The sequence below is a fragment of the Cannabis sativa genome, chromosome 7 (assembly GCF_029168945.1).
Source record: "Cannabis sativa cultivar Pink pepper isolate KNU-18-1 chromosome 7, ASM2916894v1, whole genome shotgun sequence".
Lineage (NCBI taxonomy): Eukaryota > Viridiplantae > Streptophyta > Magnoliopsida > Rosales > Cannabaceae > Cannabis > Cannabis sativa.
In genome coordinates this window covers 46,246,325-46,260,449 of record NC_083607.1, presented here as the reverse complement: position 1 = coordinate 46,260,449, position 14,125 = coordinate 46,246,325, and the positions used below count along the sequence as shown (strand labels likewise).

The window sequence follows — 14,125 nt, the reverse complement described above, 5'->3', positions numbered from 1 at the left end:
TGAAGAACGACATTGGGATCTCGAGTTTTAGGTCTTAGTCCTCGAAGTTCTTGGTGATGGCGACGGAAATGGACCTCAGGATCTTTGGGTTCTTGGCTATGGGAACGACACTGGGGTCTCGGGGTTCTCGGTCACCCGTGCGGGATTGATCGGCGACATGACAAAGGTCTTAAGGTCGACTTAGAGGGAGGCTAACATAAATATTAAGTCAGTTACATTCGTTATGTCTATATGTGTCTGTCATTCAGTTAGTTAGTTATTCTTTCTTTCCTTTTCTTGCTTTGGTTAGTTAGTCGGTTGGTTCTTTAACCACAGTTTGGGGTAGCTGAGTTGGTTGTCTAGTTAAGAGTTATTATGCTTAACTCTCCCCTATTTTTCTTACATTTGTATAGTTAAGAGTTATTATGCTTAACTCTCCCCTATTTTTCTGACATATATATAGTTGTGGCTCCTTTGTACAATTCATTCAATCTAATATAGAATTCAATTACATTTTTTATTCTGCAATAGAGGCTAAGAGGGAGAGAGAGAAAAAAGAAAGAAAGAAAGGAGGATGAAGAGGAAGGAGGAACGGGGTTCTGATGGTTCTAGAAGAAACAAAAAGAAAGAAAAAATAAAAAGAAAGAAAGAAAATAAAAAGAAAAGAAAAAAAGAAAAAAAAATGTTTTGTAATTTATTTTTATTTTAACATTTTTCAAAAAAAAAATATTATATTTAAATAGTTAAAATGATGTGGAACATTAAAAACTTGTTACGTTTACACTAGTGTACACATCAACAGTTCACACTAATACTTAACATCTCTTATGTAACAAAAATATAAATATAATTTTGAGGATTTTACATCAAAAATTTAATTTGTAGAGTTAAGTGTTACAAATTGTATAATTCACATAGATTTGCAGTAATATCTCCAACAACAATAATTAACTCACCTCCTGTTATTAAGTTAAAGAGCCCCTAACTATCAGTTAATTTCCCAAATTACCGTCCAAGGAGAGTCCCCCGCTCACCAGAGTGGACAACATTGTCCTTCTTGGTCACTACGTGAGGTCAATTTCATCGTTTCACAAAGCTCGTGCCATTTAAAAGGAGAGTTTTATTTACACCCTATAAAATTATATATACACTTTATTATTAAAAAAAATATAAACTTAAATAATTTTTAAAAATTACTCTTAATATATTTTTTTAATTTTTTCTTCACATTATTTTATGTTAATTTGGATATTTATTTTGATTTTTCATAATTTTTTCTAACTTATGTATATATTTTTTTTATTTTTTTTTAAAAAAAATTCATGTAATTTTTTATCATAATATTTAAAATATAATTTAATTTTGTTTGATAGGTATATTTTTTAAGAATATAAATTAGAAAAAGAAATTAAAAAAATTTAGTACAATTAAAGATAAATTTTATATAAAATAAAAATTATTAAAGTTAATTATTTTAAAAAAAAATTAAGGTGTAAATAAAATTTTCTCATTTAAAAATGGACTCCTCTCCACGTCGGCAACTCTTTATTTATTTTATTTTTGCTCAGTTAGGACATGAGAGAGAGGTGTACCAACCTGTGTTGCAGAGGTCACTTTGACTAGCGTTTGTTTGACCAAGCAAAAGGACCAAAAGCCCCAATGGAAAATAGGGCCATGGAACCCGATTTGTCCTTTTCGTTCTTAGTTTTTGAACTCTAGCCTGCACGTGTTAGTAGTGGGTACATACAAATATAAGGGCAAAATCATAATTTTACTCTCATGCTCTATTCTTATTAGGAGTGAAATGGGGTCCCTGCCCTGCCCCTCCCAGTTTAGTGTCAGTGAATTTAATGGTTGAAACTGTGATGAAGAAGATGATGGGAAAAAGATTAAGTGAGGAGTATAGAAAGATGTTTCACATTTGGAGATCATATATAATATCCAATATCCATAACAGTTCAATTAATAAAACTCCACCTACATGTATATTATTATTATATGTATTTTTCTTAGAGAGAATTATATTTACATACTTCATATAATATATTTATTATAGTTATTGTTTCTTGCACTATATTCAAGTACCATATGGTCTAAAGTCATGTATGGACATTGATTGTGGATCGTAAAACGATGAATAATGGCGCCTCCATCACAAGATATAAATTGTATGTTGGCATTAATGTCTTATTCCAAACTATCAATAATGTATAAATATTTAATGCTACGCTCCACTAAGCTTAGTACTATGAGGTGGGGTTGTATAATTTGTTAGTTATTTTTTATAATTTTTATAAAAGTAAAATATGTACACCTAATATTAAATTATATTAATAATATAAATACTTTTAACATTTTTCATATTTAATAATTATATATATTTTTTGTTTGTCTATATAAATCATTAGGGTGACTTTTTAGTTTTCACTGGGGTATATATATAGAGTAACAAACACTTACATATACATGTGGTAATACCTATTGATGGGAACTAAAAAAATTAATAAGGTAATAATCTAATAACCTTTTTATGGCAAGTTTCTAAAAATTATTTTTTTTAAAAAAAAAAAAATTATATTTATTTTTTATAAAATTGGAAATGATAATTGCAACTAATAATTTGAAAAAAAATTATAAATTATTTTTAAAAATTAATTAAAATTACTACTTTATTATATTAAAATTACTACTTTATTATTTTATGAAATTATGAGTTTATTAATAATTTATTATTGTAAACTAAAAATCATTTACATGTATATTAATGTGTTTTTTTTTATTAGAAGAATAGGAGCTTGATTGTGGAATCTAATTGTCTTAATATTATTCATATTCTTAAAAATAAAACGCTACAATACTTCTTAGGATGCGTTTGGTTGGGAGGAATGAAAGTATAGGAATAGGAATGGAAATGGGAATAGGAATAAGAATGGAATGGAATAAAATTTAAAATGCATAAAAAAAATTGATAAAAAAATAATTAAATTTTTTTTCTTGTTACATTGGAATGATCATTCCTTTCTTTTTAAAATGGAATAGCCATTCCACCAAAATGGTGGAAAGAGCATTCCATTGGAATGACATTCCAATACTTTAAAATGCAACCAAATAAAGGAATGGAATGAAAATTGTTTCCTTTCCATTCCATTCTATTTCATTACCTCCAACCAAACGCCACCTTAGTTCTTACTTAGGCTATCATTGTTAGAAAAATATTATTACCATCCAATGATTTTTTTGATATTACCATGAATCATTCTCCTAGAATAACTAATGAGGTGTTGTTCATTATTTATATTTTTAGGATTAGAAGATGATAATCTTGTCTAGGGGTCAAATATAATTTTTAGTAATGCAATTTAGAATTTTAGTATGAAGAAATTTTATAAAAAGATAAATATACACTTTTTTTTTTCTCTTTTTAATCTTTAAAATGATTTTTATTAAAAAAATAGTTTGTTAATTTTTTTAGGGTGTTTTATTTTTTAAATAACAATTCCATTTATAAACTTTTTATTTCTATTAATAGTTTTATCTATTTTAGGAATATAGAGAATAACAAAATAGGAAATATTAATTTTTTAATATTTAATTAATAATGATAAATATCAACCATTAGATATTTGATCCAATGGTCAAGAATAAAATACTCATACATGGGTAATACCCATTAAGAGCATACCCATACATGTATATATATGTACAAATATACACATTATATATCTCCAAAGAGCTCACCATGACATGTCTCCCCTCTCTTGTGGAATCACATTTGGAATAGTAAAATTTTAGAGCGTTACAAGGTCATGTAGAAAAGCGTCCTTTCAAGTGCTCTCCTGATCTATCTTGGCCCAAAAAATGCACATTGATGAGACACAATGCTCAGTTTGTGAGATTACAGCGGAATCTTTAGAACATCTATTCCTTTATTGTAATTTGACTTACTATCTCTGACAATCTTCCTTGTAGGAAATTTATCCCATTCCCAAGGAAAGCACGCGGATGGGAGATTATGTTACTTTCATTTGGGGTTTGAATAAAAGAGGAATCAATATAGACAAGGTCTTCCTTTATGTCTCGATTGTGGTCGACATTATTTGATGCACTCGTAATGATAAGGTATACAGTAATAACTTGGGTAGTATTAAACATTATATTAATTTTGTTTATAATTGTTATGCAGACTATAAGACTATAGTGGTTCCCTGTTACCTCTGTCTCATCCTGAAGTGGCGATTAAGTGGTCCACTCCTCTGATTGATTGGATCAAGCTTGTAAGAGCAGAACTAAGAGAGAAGATAGAGAGAAATTGAAAGAGAAGCTCTGTCCTTAACTGGAGCAGAGGAGATGTATTTATATATCTTGAGAACTTAACAATATTACAATGCCACATAGACTGGCTTTAAATAGAAAGCTAAAACAGAAAATTAACTAACTAAATGAAGCCTAACTAACTCTAACAGCCCCCCTCAAGTTACAATGGGTTCCCGAAGTATTAACTTGCCCCTAAAATTATCGAACTGAGTTTGAGGAAGAGGCTTAGTTAGGATGTCTGCGATTTGATGAGTGGCAGAGATGTGGCGTGTGTCAAGTTCGTGGGCTAGGACTGTCACGAATGAAGTGAAGATCCACTTCAATGTGCTTCATCCGTTGATGAAAGACGAGATTGGATGCAAGAGAAGTGGCACCGAGATTGTCACACCAAAGAATAGGACAGCTTTGTATGTGTATTCCAAGCTCTTTGAACAGAGATTGAATCCAAATTAACTCTGTGGTTGCAAGAGCAGTGGCACGGTACTCAGATTCCGTTCTTGAGCGAGCCACTACGGTTTGTTTTCTCGAGCTCCACATGATTAAATTGTGGCCCAGATAGACGCAATAACCAGAAGTCGATCGTCTGTCATCAATAGAGCTTGCCCAGTCGGCATCAGTGTAGGCAACTAGATTGAGAGGAGATGCTGCCTTGAAATGGAGACCATAGTCTATTGTTCCAGCCAAGTATCGAAGAAGCCGTTTGCAAGCAGACCAATGTTCATTGGTGAGAGCTTTTAAGAATTGAGACAGCTTGTTTACAACAAAAGAGATGTTGGGCCTTGTCAGAGTTAGGTACTGAAGGCCCCCAATAACACTGCGATAAAGAGTGGGATTTTCCATAATAGTACCCATGGAGGCAGCAAGTTTGGTGTTGGGGCACATTGGTGTTGGTGTGGGAGTAGCAGCAGCCATGTTGGTACGAGTGAGAAGGTCTGAAGTGTATTTGGCTTGAGTGAGATAGAGATCAGTGGCTGTTCTTGTAACTTCAAAACCCAGAAAGTACCTCACGAGTCCTAGATTTTGAGGGCAAACTGTTGGTGTAACTGAGAAATTAAGTGATGAATATAGGCACTATCTTCACCTGTAAGAAGGATGTCATCTACATAGATTAGAAGAAGAGTAAGTTTGCCTTCTCGTTGGAGGTAAAATAATGAAGTGTCTGCTCTTGAGTTATGGAAACCCCACTGAATTAAAGCATGTTTGAGCTTGTCAAACCAAGCTCGAGGAGCTTGCTTTAAGCCATAAATGGCTTTGTTTAGTTTACAGACATGGTGAGGGTGAGTCTCACTTTTGAATCCAGCTGGTTAAGCCATATAAACACATTCTTGAAGATCTCCATTCAAGAATGCATTGTTGATGTCGATTTGCTGTATTGGCCAATTATTAGTGACAGCAAGAGAAAATATAAGGCGAATGGTACACGGCTTGATGACAGGGCTAAATGTCTCAAAATAATCAAGACCTTGGGTTTGCTGAAATCCTTTGGCAACAAGTCTTGATTTATACCTATTAACAGAACCATCTTGGTTGTACTTGACACGATGCACCCATTTATTGTCAATGATTGTCATACCAGGTTCATAGGGAACCATTTTCCATATGTTGTTTTTGATGATGGCTGTGATTTCAGTTTGCATAGCATTCAACCATAGGGGATCTTGAAGAGCAGCCTTAAGAGTTTTTGGTTCGATACTGACATTTGAGGTTACAGTAAAGGCTTTGGGTTTCCTAATGCCAGCTTTAGCACGAGTGACCATATGATGTGTGTTACCAGATTGTTGTTGTTGAGTGCTTACAGGTTGATCATTGGTGATGCTAGCAGCAGGGTCGATTATGATATCGGGTTCATGATCAATAGCCGAGGGTGACACATGGATGTTGCTTGGGAGAATATGAGTGTCAATTGGAGAGAAGGGTGCTGGTATGACATGTTCTGGAGGATTAGAGGGTGGGGTAACAAATTGAAAACCAGGTTGCTGTGGTAGAGAGAAATGGGTTGCTGTAGTAGTGGGAATACATGGTTGTGTCTGTGGTGTGGGGGTATGAGATGTAGGGTCTGTTATAAAAGGAGGTGGTGGTATAGGGAAGCTGTGAGGAGACAAATTGGTTGTTGATATGGGAGGAGAGACATGTTTGGAAAAAAGTGTGTCATAAGGGAAACTGGTTTCATTGAATTTGACTGTGCGGGCAACGTAGATTCGGCCAGTACGGTGCATACATTTGTAACCTTTGTGGTTGGGGCTATATCCAAGGAACAAGCAGTGAGCTGTGCGAAAAGCCAATTTATTTGTTTGGTAAGGGCGAAGTAAAGGGTAACAAGAACAACCAAAGGTTCTGAGGAATGAGAAGTCGGGTTTTTGGTGAAATAATACCTCAAATGGATTTCGTAGTTGTAACACAGGTGTAGGAAGCCGATTTATGGTGTAGGCAGCTGTGGTGAAGGCATCCCACCAATGTGTTAGAGGCATATTTGCCTGAGCCAAAAAGGAGAGGCCCATGTCAACTACATGACGATATTTTCGTTCAGCTCTTCCCTGTTGCTTGTGTGTATGGGGACATGGATGTCGGAAGTTGATTCCCAATGGTTCAAGGATGGACTGAAGTGGCCTATATTCACCACCCCAGTCCGATTGCACGGCTTTGATCTTAGTATTAAACTGTAGTTCAACATAAGACTTGAACTGTCGAAAAAATGGCAACGACTTCATATTTGACTTTCATAGGGTATATCTAAGTGAATTTAGAGAAATCATCAATGAAACTAACATAGTATCGAAATCCTTCTATTGAATTGTAAAAAGATGTTCCCCATACATCGGTGTGTACTAAATCAAAACAAGATGTAGTCTTAGGAACTGAACTACCAAAGTGAATACTGTGAAGTTTGCCATATTAACAAGCTTGACAAAAAGGAAGAAAATTACATCTTGTTTTGAAATTAATAGTACAAACGACATTCTTTAAAATTCTTGGGGAGGCATGTCCAAGACGATGATGCCATATTTGAGCTTCAGAGAAGGATCCATTTGGTGTGTTCTTGACACAATTGAATGCAGTAGGGGAAAGAGAGAGTCCTCTTGTGGACTGTGTTGATTTGAGGTTGGCTTTGGACAAATCAAGATGATACAAGTCTTGCTTAAGATGGCCCCGAAGAAGAACTTGGCCTGTAATCTTGTCCTTGACAACACATGTATCAGAATCAAACAATAAGATGATATTATTATCTGTGGTAATTTTAGAGATGCTCAATAAATTCTTGGTAATTTTTGGAGCAAATAAGACATCATTTAGTAAAATTTTCTTAATGGGATTACTTGTTGCAAAGTTAGAATGACCTATTTGAGAAATTAAAATTTAAGAGCCATTACCTACGGTGATTTTGGCTTTGCCTTTGTAATCATTTGTTGTGGTGAGGGTTTGAGCATCATTGGTCATGTGGTGTGTGGCCCCACTGTCCACATACCAACCATTGTCTTTTGCAGGTGTGTTAAAGTCAGAAAGAAGAGCCTGTGGGTTGTGGCCTGTGTTCTAAGAGGTTGAGGATGATGCCTGATTGTCTGTATCGTATCTGTGATAGCATTAATAGGTAAGATGACCAATCTTGCCACAGATTTGACAGACTGGACGAGAACCACGTCCACGGCCACTGGAGGGACCCCATCCTCTTGTCTGAGACCCACGGCCTTGAGTATTGCCACGGCCATTAGATGAACCTTTGCCAGTGTTGCTGCGATTAGATCTAGAGGGATTTTTATTGAACTGAGCGTAGTTGGCTTGAGCATAGTCCAAGATTTGGGGAGTTGTTTGTTCAATTCGCATCTCTTGATTTTGAAGCATATACTGCACTTCTTGAAGGGTCAGAGCATCAGCTCTTGCAGTAAGGAGAACGACGACTGTCTCGTATTCATGGCCGACACCTCCAAGGATGTACATGGCAAGTTCTTGATCTGATAATTTGTGACCTGCAGCTGCAAGAGAATCAGGAAGATTCTTCATCTTCAAGATGTATTCATCGATGCCCATGGAACCTTTCTTGGTATTTTGAATAGCAAGACGAAGTTGAAGCTGGCGAGCCTTGGATTGAGTTGCAAAGAGACTAGCAAAGACTGTCCAAACTTCGGCAGCAGATTAACAGTGAAGAACATGTCCAAGCATAGCCTCGGAAAGAGAATTCATCAGCCAACTCATTAACAGAGCATCACAACGAATCCAATGGTCAAAGGCAGGATTAATCGAATTCGTACATACAAGAAGAGGTTCAGGCCGTGGAGTTGTGCCAAGAAGGATGCCATCGAGTCCATGAGCACGAACAGAAGGAAGAATTAGGGATCGCCAATATGAGTAATTGTGACGATCGAGGTGAATATTCAGCGGAAGGAGGTTGTTTGGAATGTGAAATTGGATGGCGGCTGCCTGAGATGCGACCGGAGCTTCTGGATATGGTGGTGGTGCAGGGTGGCGGGGGTCGTCAGGATCGGCCATAGGTATGATACCATGTAAGAGCAGAACTAAGAGAGAAGATAGAGAGAAATTGAAAGAGAAGCTCTGTCCTTAACTGGAGCAGAGGAGATGTATTTATATATCTTGAGAACTTAACAATATTACAGTGCCACATAGACTGGCTTTAAACAGAAAGCTAAAACGGAAAATTAACTAACTAACTGAAGCCTAACTAACTCTAACAAAGCTCAACTGTAATGTTCAGGTTGGAGATGAGGACATGTGCATTGCCGTTGTTTCTAGGAACCATCATGGTCCTCTGGATTGGGTGCTCACGAAACACGTGTGCTTCTCTAATCCACTTTGTAGAGAGGTAGCAACGTGCTCTTTAGTGGGAGACGTCGTGGTGCAAAAAGGTCATAAGTATGTGATTGTGTAAAGTGACTTTAGTGGGGTTATTGACTCCCTAAATGGCGTCTGTATTAGATGGGAGATTGATAACTACATTAGCCATTGCAAAAGAACTTCTTCTTTTTTTTGTTGGTTGTTTATTTTTAAAAGTTGTATACGATAATATAATTTTGCGACCCATAATATGACTAAATGAGTGTTTTTCACAATTGTTATAGTATGTTGTAGGTCTCTAACATGCCTAAGAATATTATTTGTAATAAACAAGAGGTTTAACTTTAATTTTGATATATGAATGATTTTATTTTTTCTTAAAAAAAAAAAAGAAAAGAAAAAGAAAGAAGAAGAAGAAAGATTTGTCATCACTTGTGCAACCAAGTGGTGGTGGAAGCCCGATGTTTGATAACATAGGTCATGAATTCGATCTGGGCATAATTAAGGTCAATAATGTGTATATTTGCACATATATAGATGTATGGATGATTATTCAATTGATACATTTTAATTATAATTATAATAATTATATTTTTTTTTTTAATATAATAGCAGGTTATCAATAGGTAATTTTTTTTTTTAGAATAAAATTAATTATAATTAAGTACTTTCTTAATATAATTAAATTTGAATTTAAATATTTAATAAGGTCATTTTTAGCATCAATATTTATAAATAATTTTATTTTTATACAGAAGTTCCTATTATAATATTTTTAAATAGTTAAAATATTTAATTATAATATTTACAACAAAATTTGGTCTTTTTCTTTTTTACAAAAATTAGACTTTATCCTCTTGCAAAATAAATTTTTGAATAACTAATTATTTTTAAAAATGACATTTATTTATTTATTTATTTTTTATTGCAACTAAAAGAAATAAGTATGAAGCCTCAAGTTGAAGCCAAAGTGGTATATGTCAAAGTTCAAAGGAAATTGTAATTAGTTAAATTAAATAGACTAAAATATATGAAATGATTTGGATCAATACCATATTTTCGTCAGGAACCACTGGAGTAATAATAATTCTTCGACCCACAATACTACGTCATTTTGTTCATTAAGCTTACCATAACTCTTACCATAAATTGCACCGTGCTTGAGTTTCTTTCGGCAAAAGAAAAAAAAAGCAAAATGGCCGCCCTTACTTTTTTTTTGAACAAAAAGGATTTTATTCAAACAACAAACAAACAAACAAGGCAAAAAACCACAAAGACTCGCACCAACTACTGAAGCAAGCAGCAACCCCAACCCGACCTCCCTACCAAGACTTGATTACATTAATAACATACTTATTTCTGATACACTCTTTGTAAGGACCTTTGCTGATGATCCTAAGCTGAACTATTTTCCTTATCTCCATGCTCAACCTACTAGGAGTACCACAACAAAGATCAAAGATACAAGCATTTCTATTTTTCTAAATAAAGTACAAAGTGGCAGCCAAGACAGCATTCCATAAGCGAGGAACCAACCCTTCTTTCAAGTTACAACAGGTCTGTATCATTTCAGCAGTCGATGTTGGCCATTGGAAGTCACCAAGCCAAGAGTTAACAGCAGCTGCTACCTGTGTCAAAAATCTGCACTTAAAAAAGACATGATCATGGGTTTCCATATCATTTTCACACACTGGACAGAGACGGCTAGGAATAGCCATAAACCTTTGAAGAAAAACCCGAGTAAGCAGGTGGTTATTTGCTATCTGCCAGTAAATGAATCCGTGCTTTGGCACAACAAGTTTGTCCCAAATTGCCCCTGCAAAAACAGTCTTAGTTCCCTCCACTAGCAGATTGTAGCAACGTTTAGTACTGAACTTATTCTCCGTCACAGCTTGATTGAGAATCACAACATTAATGTTGTCCCTTATATTCAATATTTTCTTGAAGTACCAACTTGTATCAACCTTCTTCGGGCAATTCCATATGTCATTGTTTTTCAAGTAAATGGAGTTTATCCATTTGACCCAAAGACAATCCGTCTTGCTAGCAAGAGCCCAAAGATACTTAGCCAAGAGAGTCATGTTCCACTATTTCCTTTCTCAAAACCCAACACCTCCAAGGTCTTTGGGAAGACAAACCTTGTCCCAAGAAACCCGGTGAAACTTACTTCTGTTCCCTAAAACTCCCCATACGAAGTCTCGGCAAAATAATGATTTCTTAATTATTTAATGGATAGAATTCTTAATTTAAACATAGAGTTGAAAATAATAATTTCTTTCGAAATATCCAAATTAAAAACCTCCAAAATCCTACTATGCTAAAAAAAAAGTAATTTTCCACAAAATCATACTCAAAGTCCAATACTAAACTTAAAAGAACAACTTTTAGATGAAGATTGAGATTTTTATACACCATACATGTGTTGAGATTTTATACACCATATAGCCAATTTTTCATTCAGCCTATTTTTTGATATGAGAAAATGCATACGTATTTTGCATTTCATTACATGATCGCAAATGAATTTTTATTCTTTAATTCTTTTAAATTAAAAAATAAATAATTAAGTGTAATAATTTTCAATTAAGGTTTGTAAATTTTAAATTATAAGATTATATGTGTTATAATTTTAAATTAATAGAAGTTTTGTTATAAATATTTTAATAATTTAAGTGCAAGAAAATTAATTACTAAGAGATTATTTTGTGGTAATAAATTACAAAAAATTAATTAATAATTAAAATTAATTTAATTTTAAAATATAATTAATCTTTATTAAAGTTTTATAAAAAAAAAATAAAGTATCAAGCTGCTATCAGGTTACAAATCATTTATTATTTATTTTTATTTGATTTTTAGATTAATTTCAACTATATAATGATTTAATGTTTAAAAATAAATATAACCATTATGGTTACATATTTAATGTAAACATTGAAACCATATTCATACATATATATATATATATATACTAGGTAGGAGTTACGTGCCGAGACACGTAAATATTAATTTTAGGTAAAGTTTAAGTTTTTTTTTTATTTTTTCTTATTTAGATTGTACGTGAAGGTATGATCATCAAATAATTTGTTTTAACCATTACAATAACTAAATTTGTTCTACTTAATATATATTATGTATTATTCTATTATTTTCATAAGCTTAAAATATCATTATTATTTTAATATTTATAATACTTTTTGTCACTTAAATTGTAAGCACTATTGAATATACTACATAACACTTTTTTTTTGTATTATGTTATCATGTTCATAAGATTAAAATATCATTATTACTATAGCTTTCACAATGATTTACAATAATACTTTTTCTTATGATTTAAGAAAATAATTATAACAATAAATATAGTTTTATTCAGAGTAATAAAGAGTACAATTACAAACTTACAACCATGGTAGTATATGAACAAAAAATTGTGAAAGAAACTAATAGAAATTGATACAACACATGTATCTCCTACTAAAACTAAAGCTGCCAAGCTCCTAGCTTTCTTGACACTTTTTGCAACAAAATCTGAGCAATCAGTCACTATTAATTCATTCAATTAGCCACTATAGAAAATAGAAAACACACCATTCAAAACAAAATTCTAAACAGAGAATCTCTAATTTAAAATGTCTTTATGAAATTTGGATGCAGAATAGGTCCATGCTTATAGTCACAAATAATAAGATGAAATAAACATGATGAACAACGCTAGTACCTTTCCTTGAACAGAGATTAGAGCTGCCTCAGTCACTATTCTTTGATTTGAAGGATACATATCCATATACCAAGGACTGAACTCCAACTTGAGATTTGGTTTTCTGGGACCATCTTAACTATGATTCCCATAGATATAAGAAGAAGCCCTGCCCCATGTTGGTTAGTCATTGGCTTTGTAAATATCACATATGAAAGCAACAAAGTTACTGCTTTTCTAACAGTCGTTATCTACAAAATCAAGCATGGAATGGCATATCAATCAATAAATTTATAAATAAAGCTGCTATCAGGTTACAAATCATTTATTATTTATTTTTATTTGATTTTTAGATTAATTTCAACTATATAATGATTTAATGTTTAAAAATAAATATAACCATTATGGTTACATATTTAATGTAAACATTAAAACCATATTCATACATATATATGTAAGTATTTTTTTTTTGTAATTTATCCAAATTAATTTAACACGATAAAGTCCAAGTTAAATACTTGGTATTAGTATCAATCAATATAATCTTTGGAAAATAGTAGCAAATGATTATAAATCTCCTTACTGAAGTTTAATATTCTTTTTTAAAAATAATATAGTAAATGACTTTTATAATTTTTTAGTACCGAAAATTTTCTTAATTATATAAAGGTATTATTCATATTATATTTATTCTCTAAATAAAAATAGAAGCTCTGTTCTAAAATCCAAATAATAAAGCCTCCCTCTCCTTCATTTTTTCTAGTTTGTTTGGAGTTTTTCAAAAATTTCTTAAAAATTACTCTGATTCCTCTCAAAAGGCAATGAAATATTCTTCTCTCATCTATTTATTCGATTCATTCACTGGATCCAATTATTTTCTCATAATTCCTCATAATCAAAGGCGACGAAACTTTGCTCATTTTTCTCTTCTTCTGGTTTTCTCACATCTCCAAATTACAATGAGTGCTCCCAAACAACGACCGGAGTCTCACTCAAATTTTTCTGTCGGTGGTATCATAATAAAAAATAAATATAATACAGTAAAAAAATTATATATACATAAAACATAATTTAATATTAGATAAGTTTTTTTTTCCTTCATGATATACCAATGAACATAAAGACAATATTCCGTAATGAAATATAACTACACCTCAAACTTAAACTAATATTCTATGTTTTTTTAAGTTCCCCCTTTCGTTCATTATATACCATAGTACATCAAAATAATATACCACAATCTTAAACTAATATACTACTTTTTAGTTTTTTTAATGTACTATTACACATAAAAATGATATACTATTTTTCAAAATAACTATACCAAATATTTTAAAATATTATACC

General features: G+C 32.6%; 1 protein-coding gene across 1 annotated transcript; it reads right to left on the bottom strand.

Moving 5' to 3' along the window:
• Positions 1–8,421: 8,421 nt before the first annotated feature.
• Positions 8,422–8,775, bottom strand: LOC133039732 (uncharacterized). The gene has a single exon (XM_061118663.1). It carries the CDS (start codon positions 8,773–8,775, stop codon positions 8,422–8,424), a length of 354 nt encoding a protein of 117 aa, XP_060974646.1.
• Between the last annotated feature and the right edge of the window lie 5,350 nt (positions 8,776–14,125).

Coding starts and splice junctions, on each gene's coding strand:
- LOC133039732 (XM_061118663.1), bottom strand. CDS start 8,775: ATGGCCGATCCTGACGACCCCCGCCACCCTGCACCACCACCATATCCA.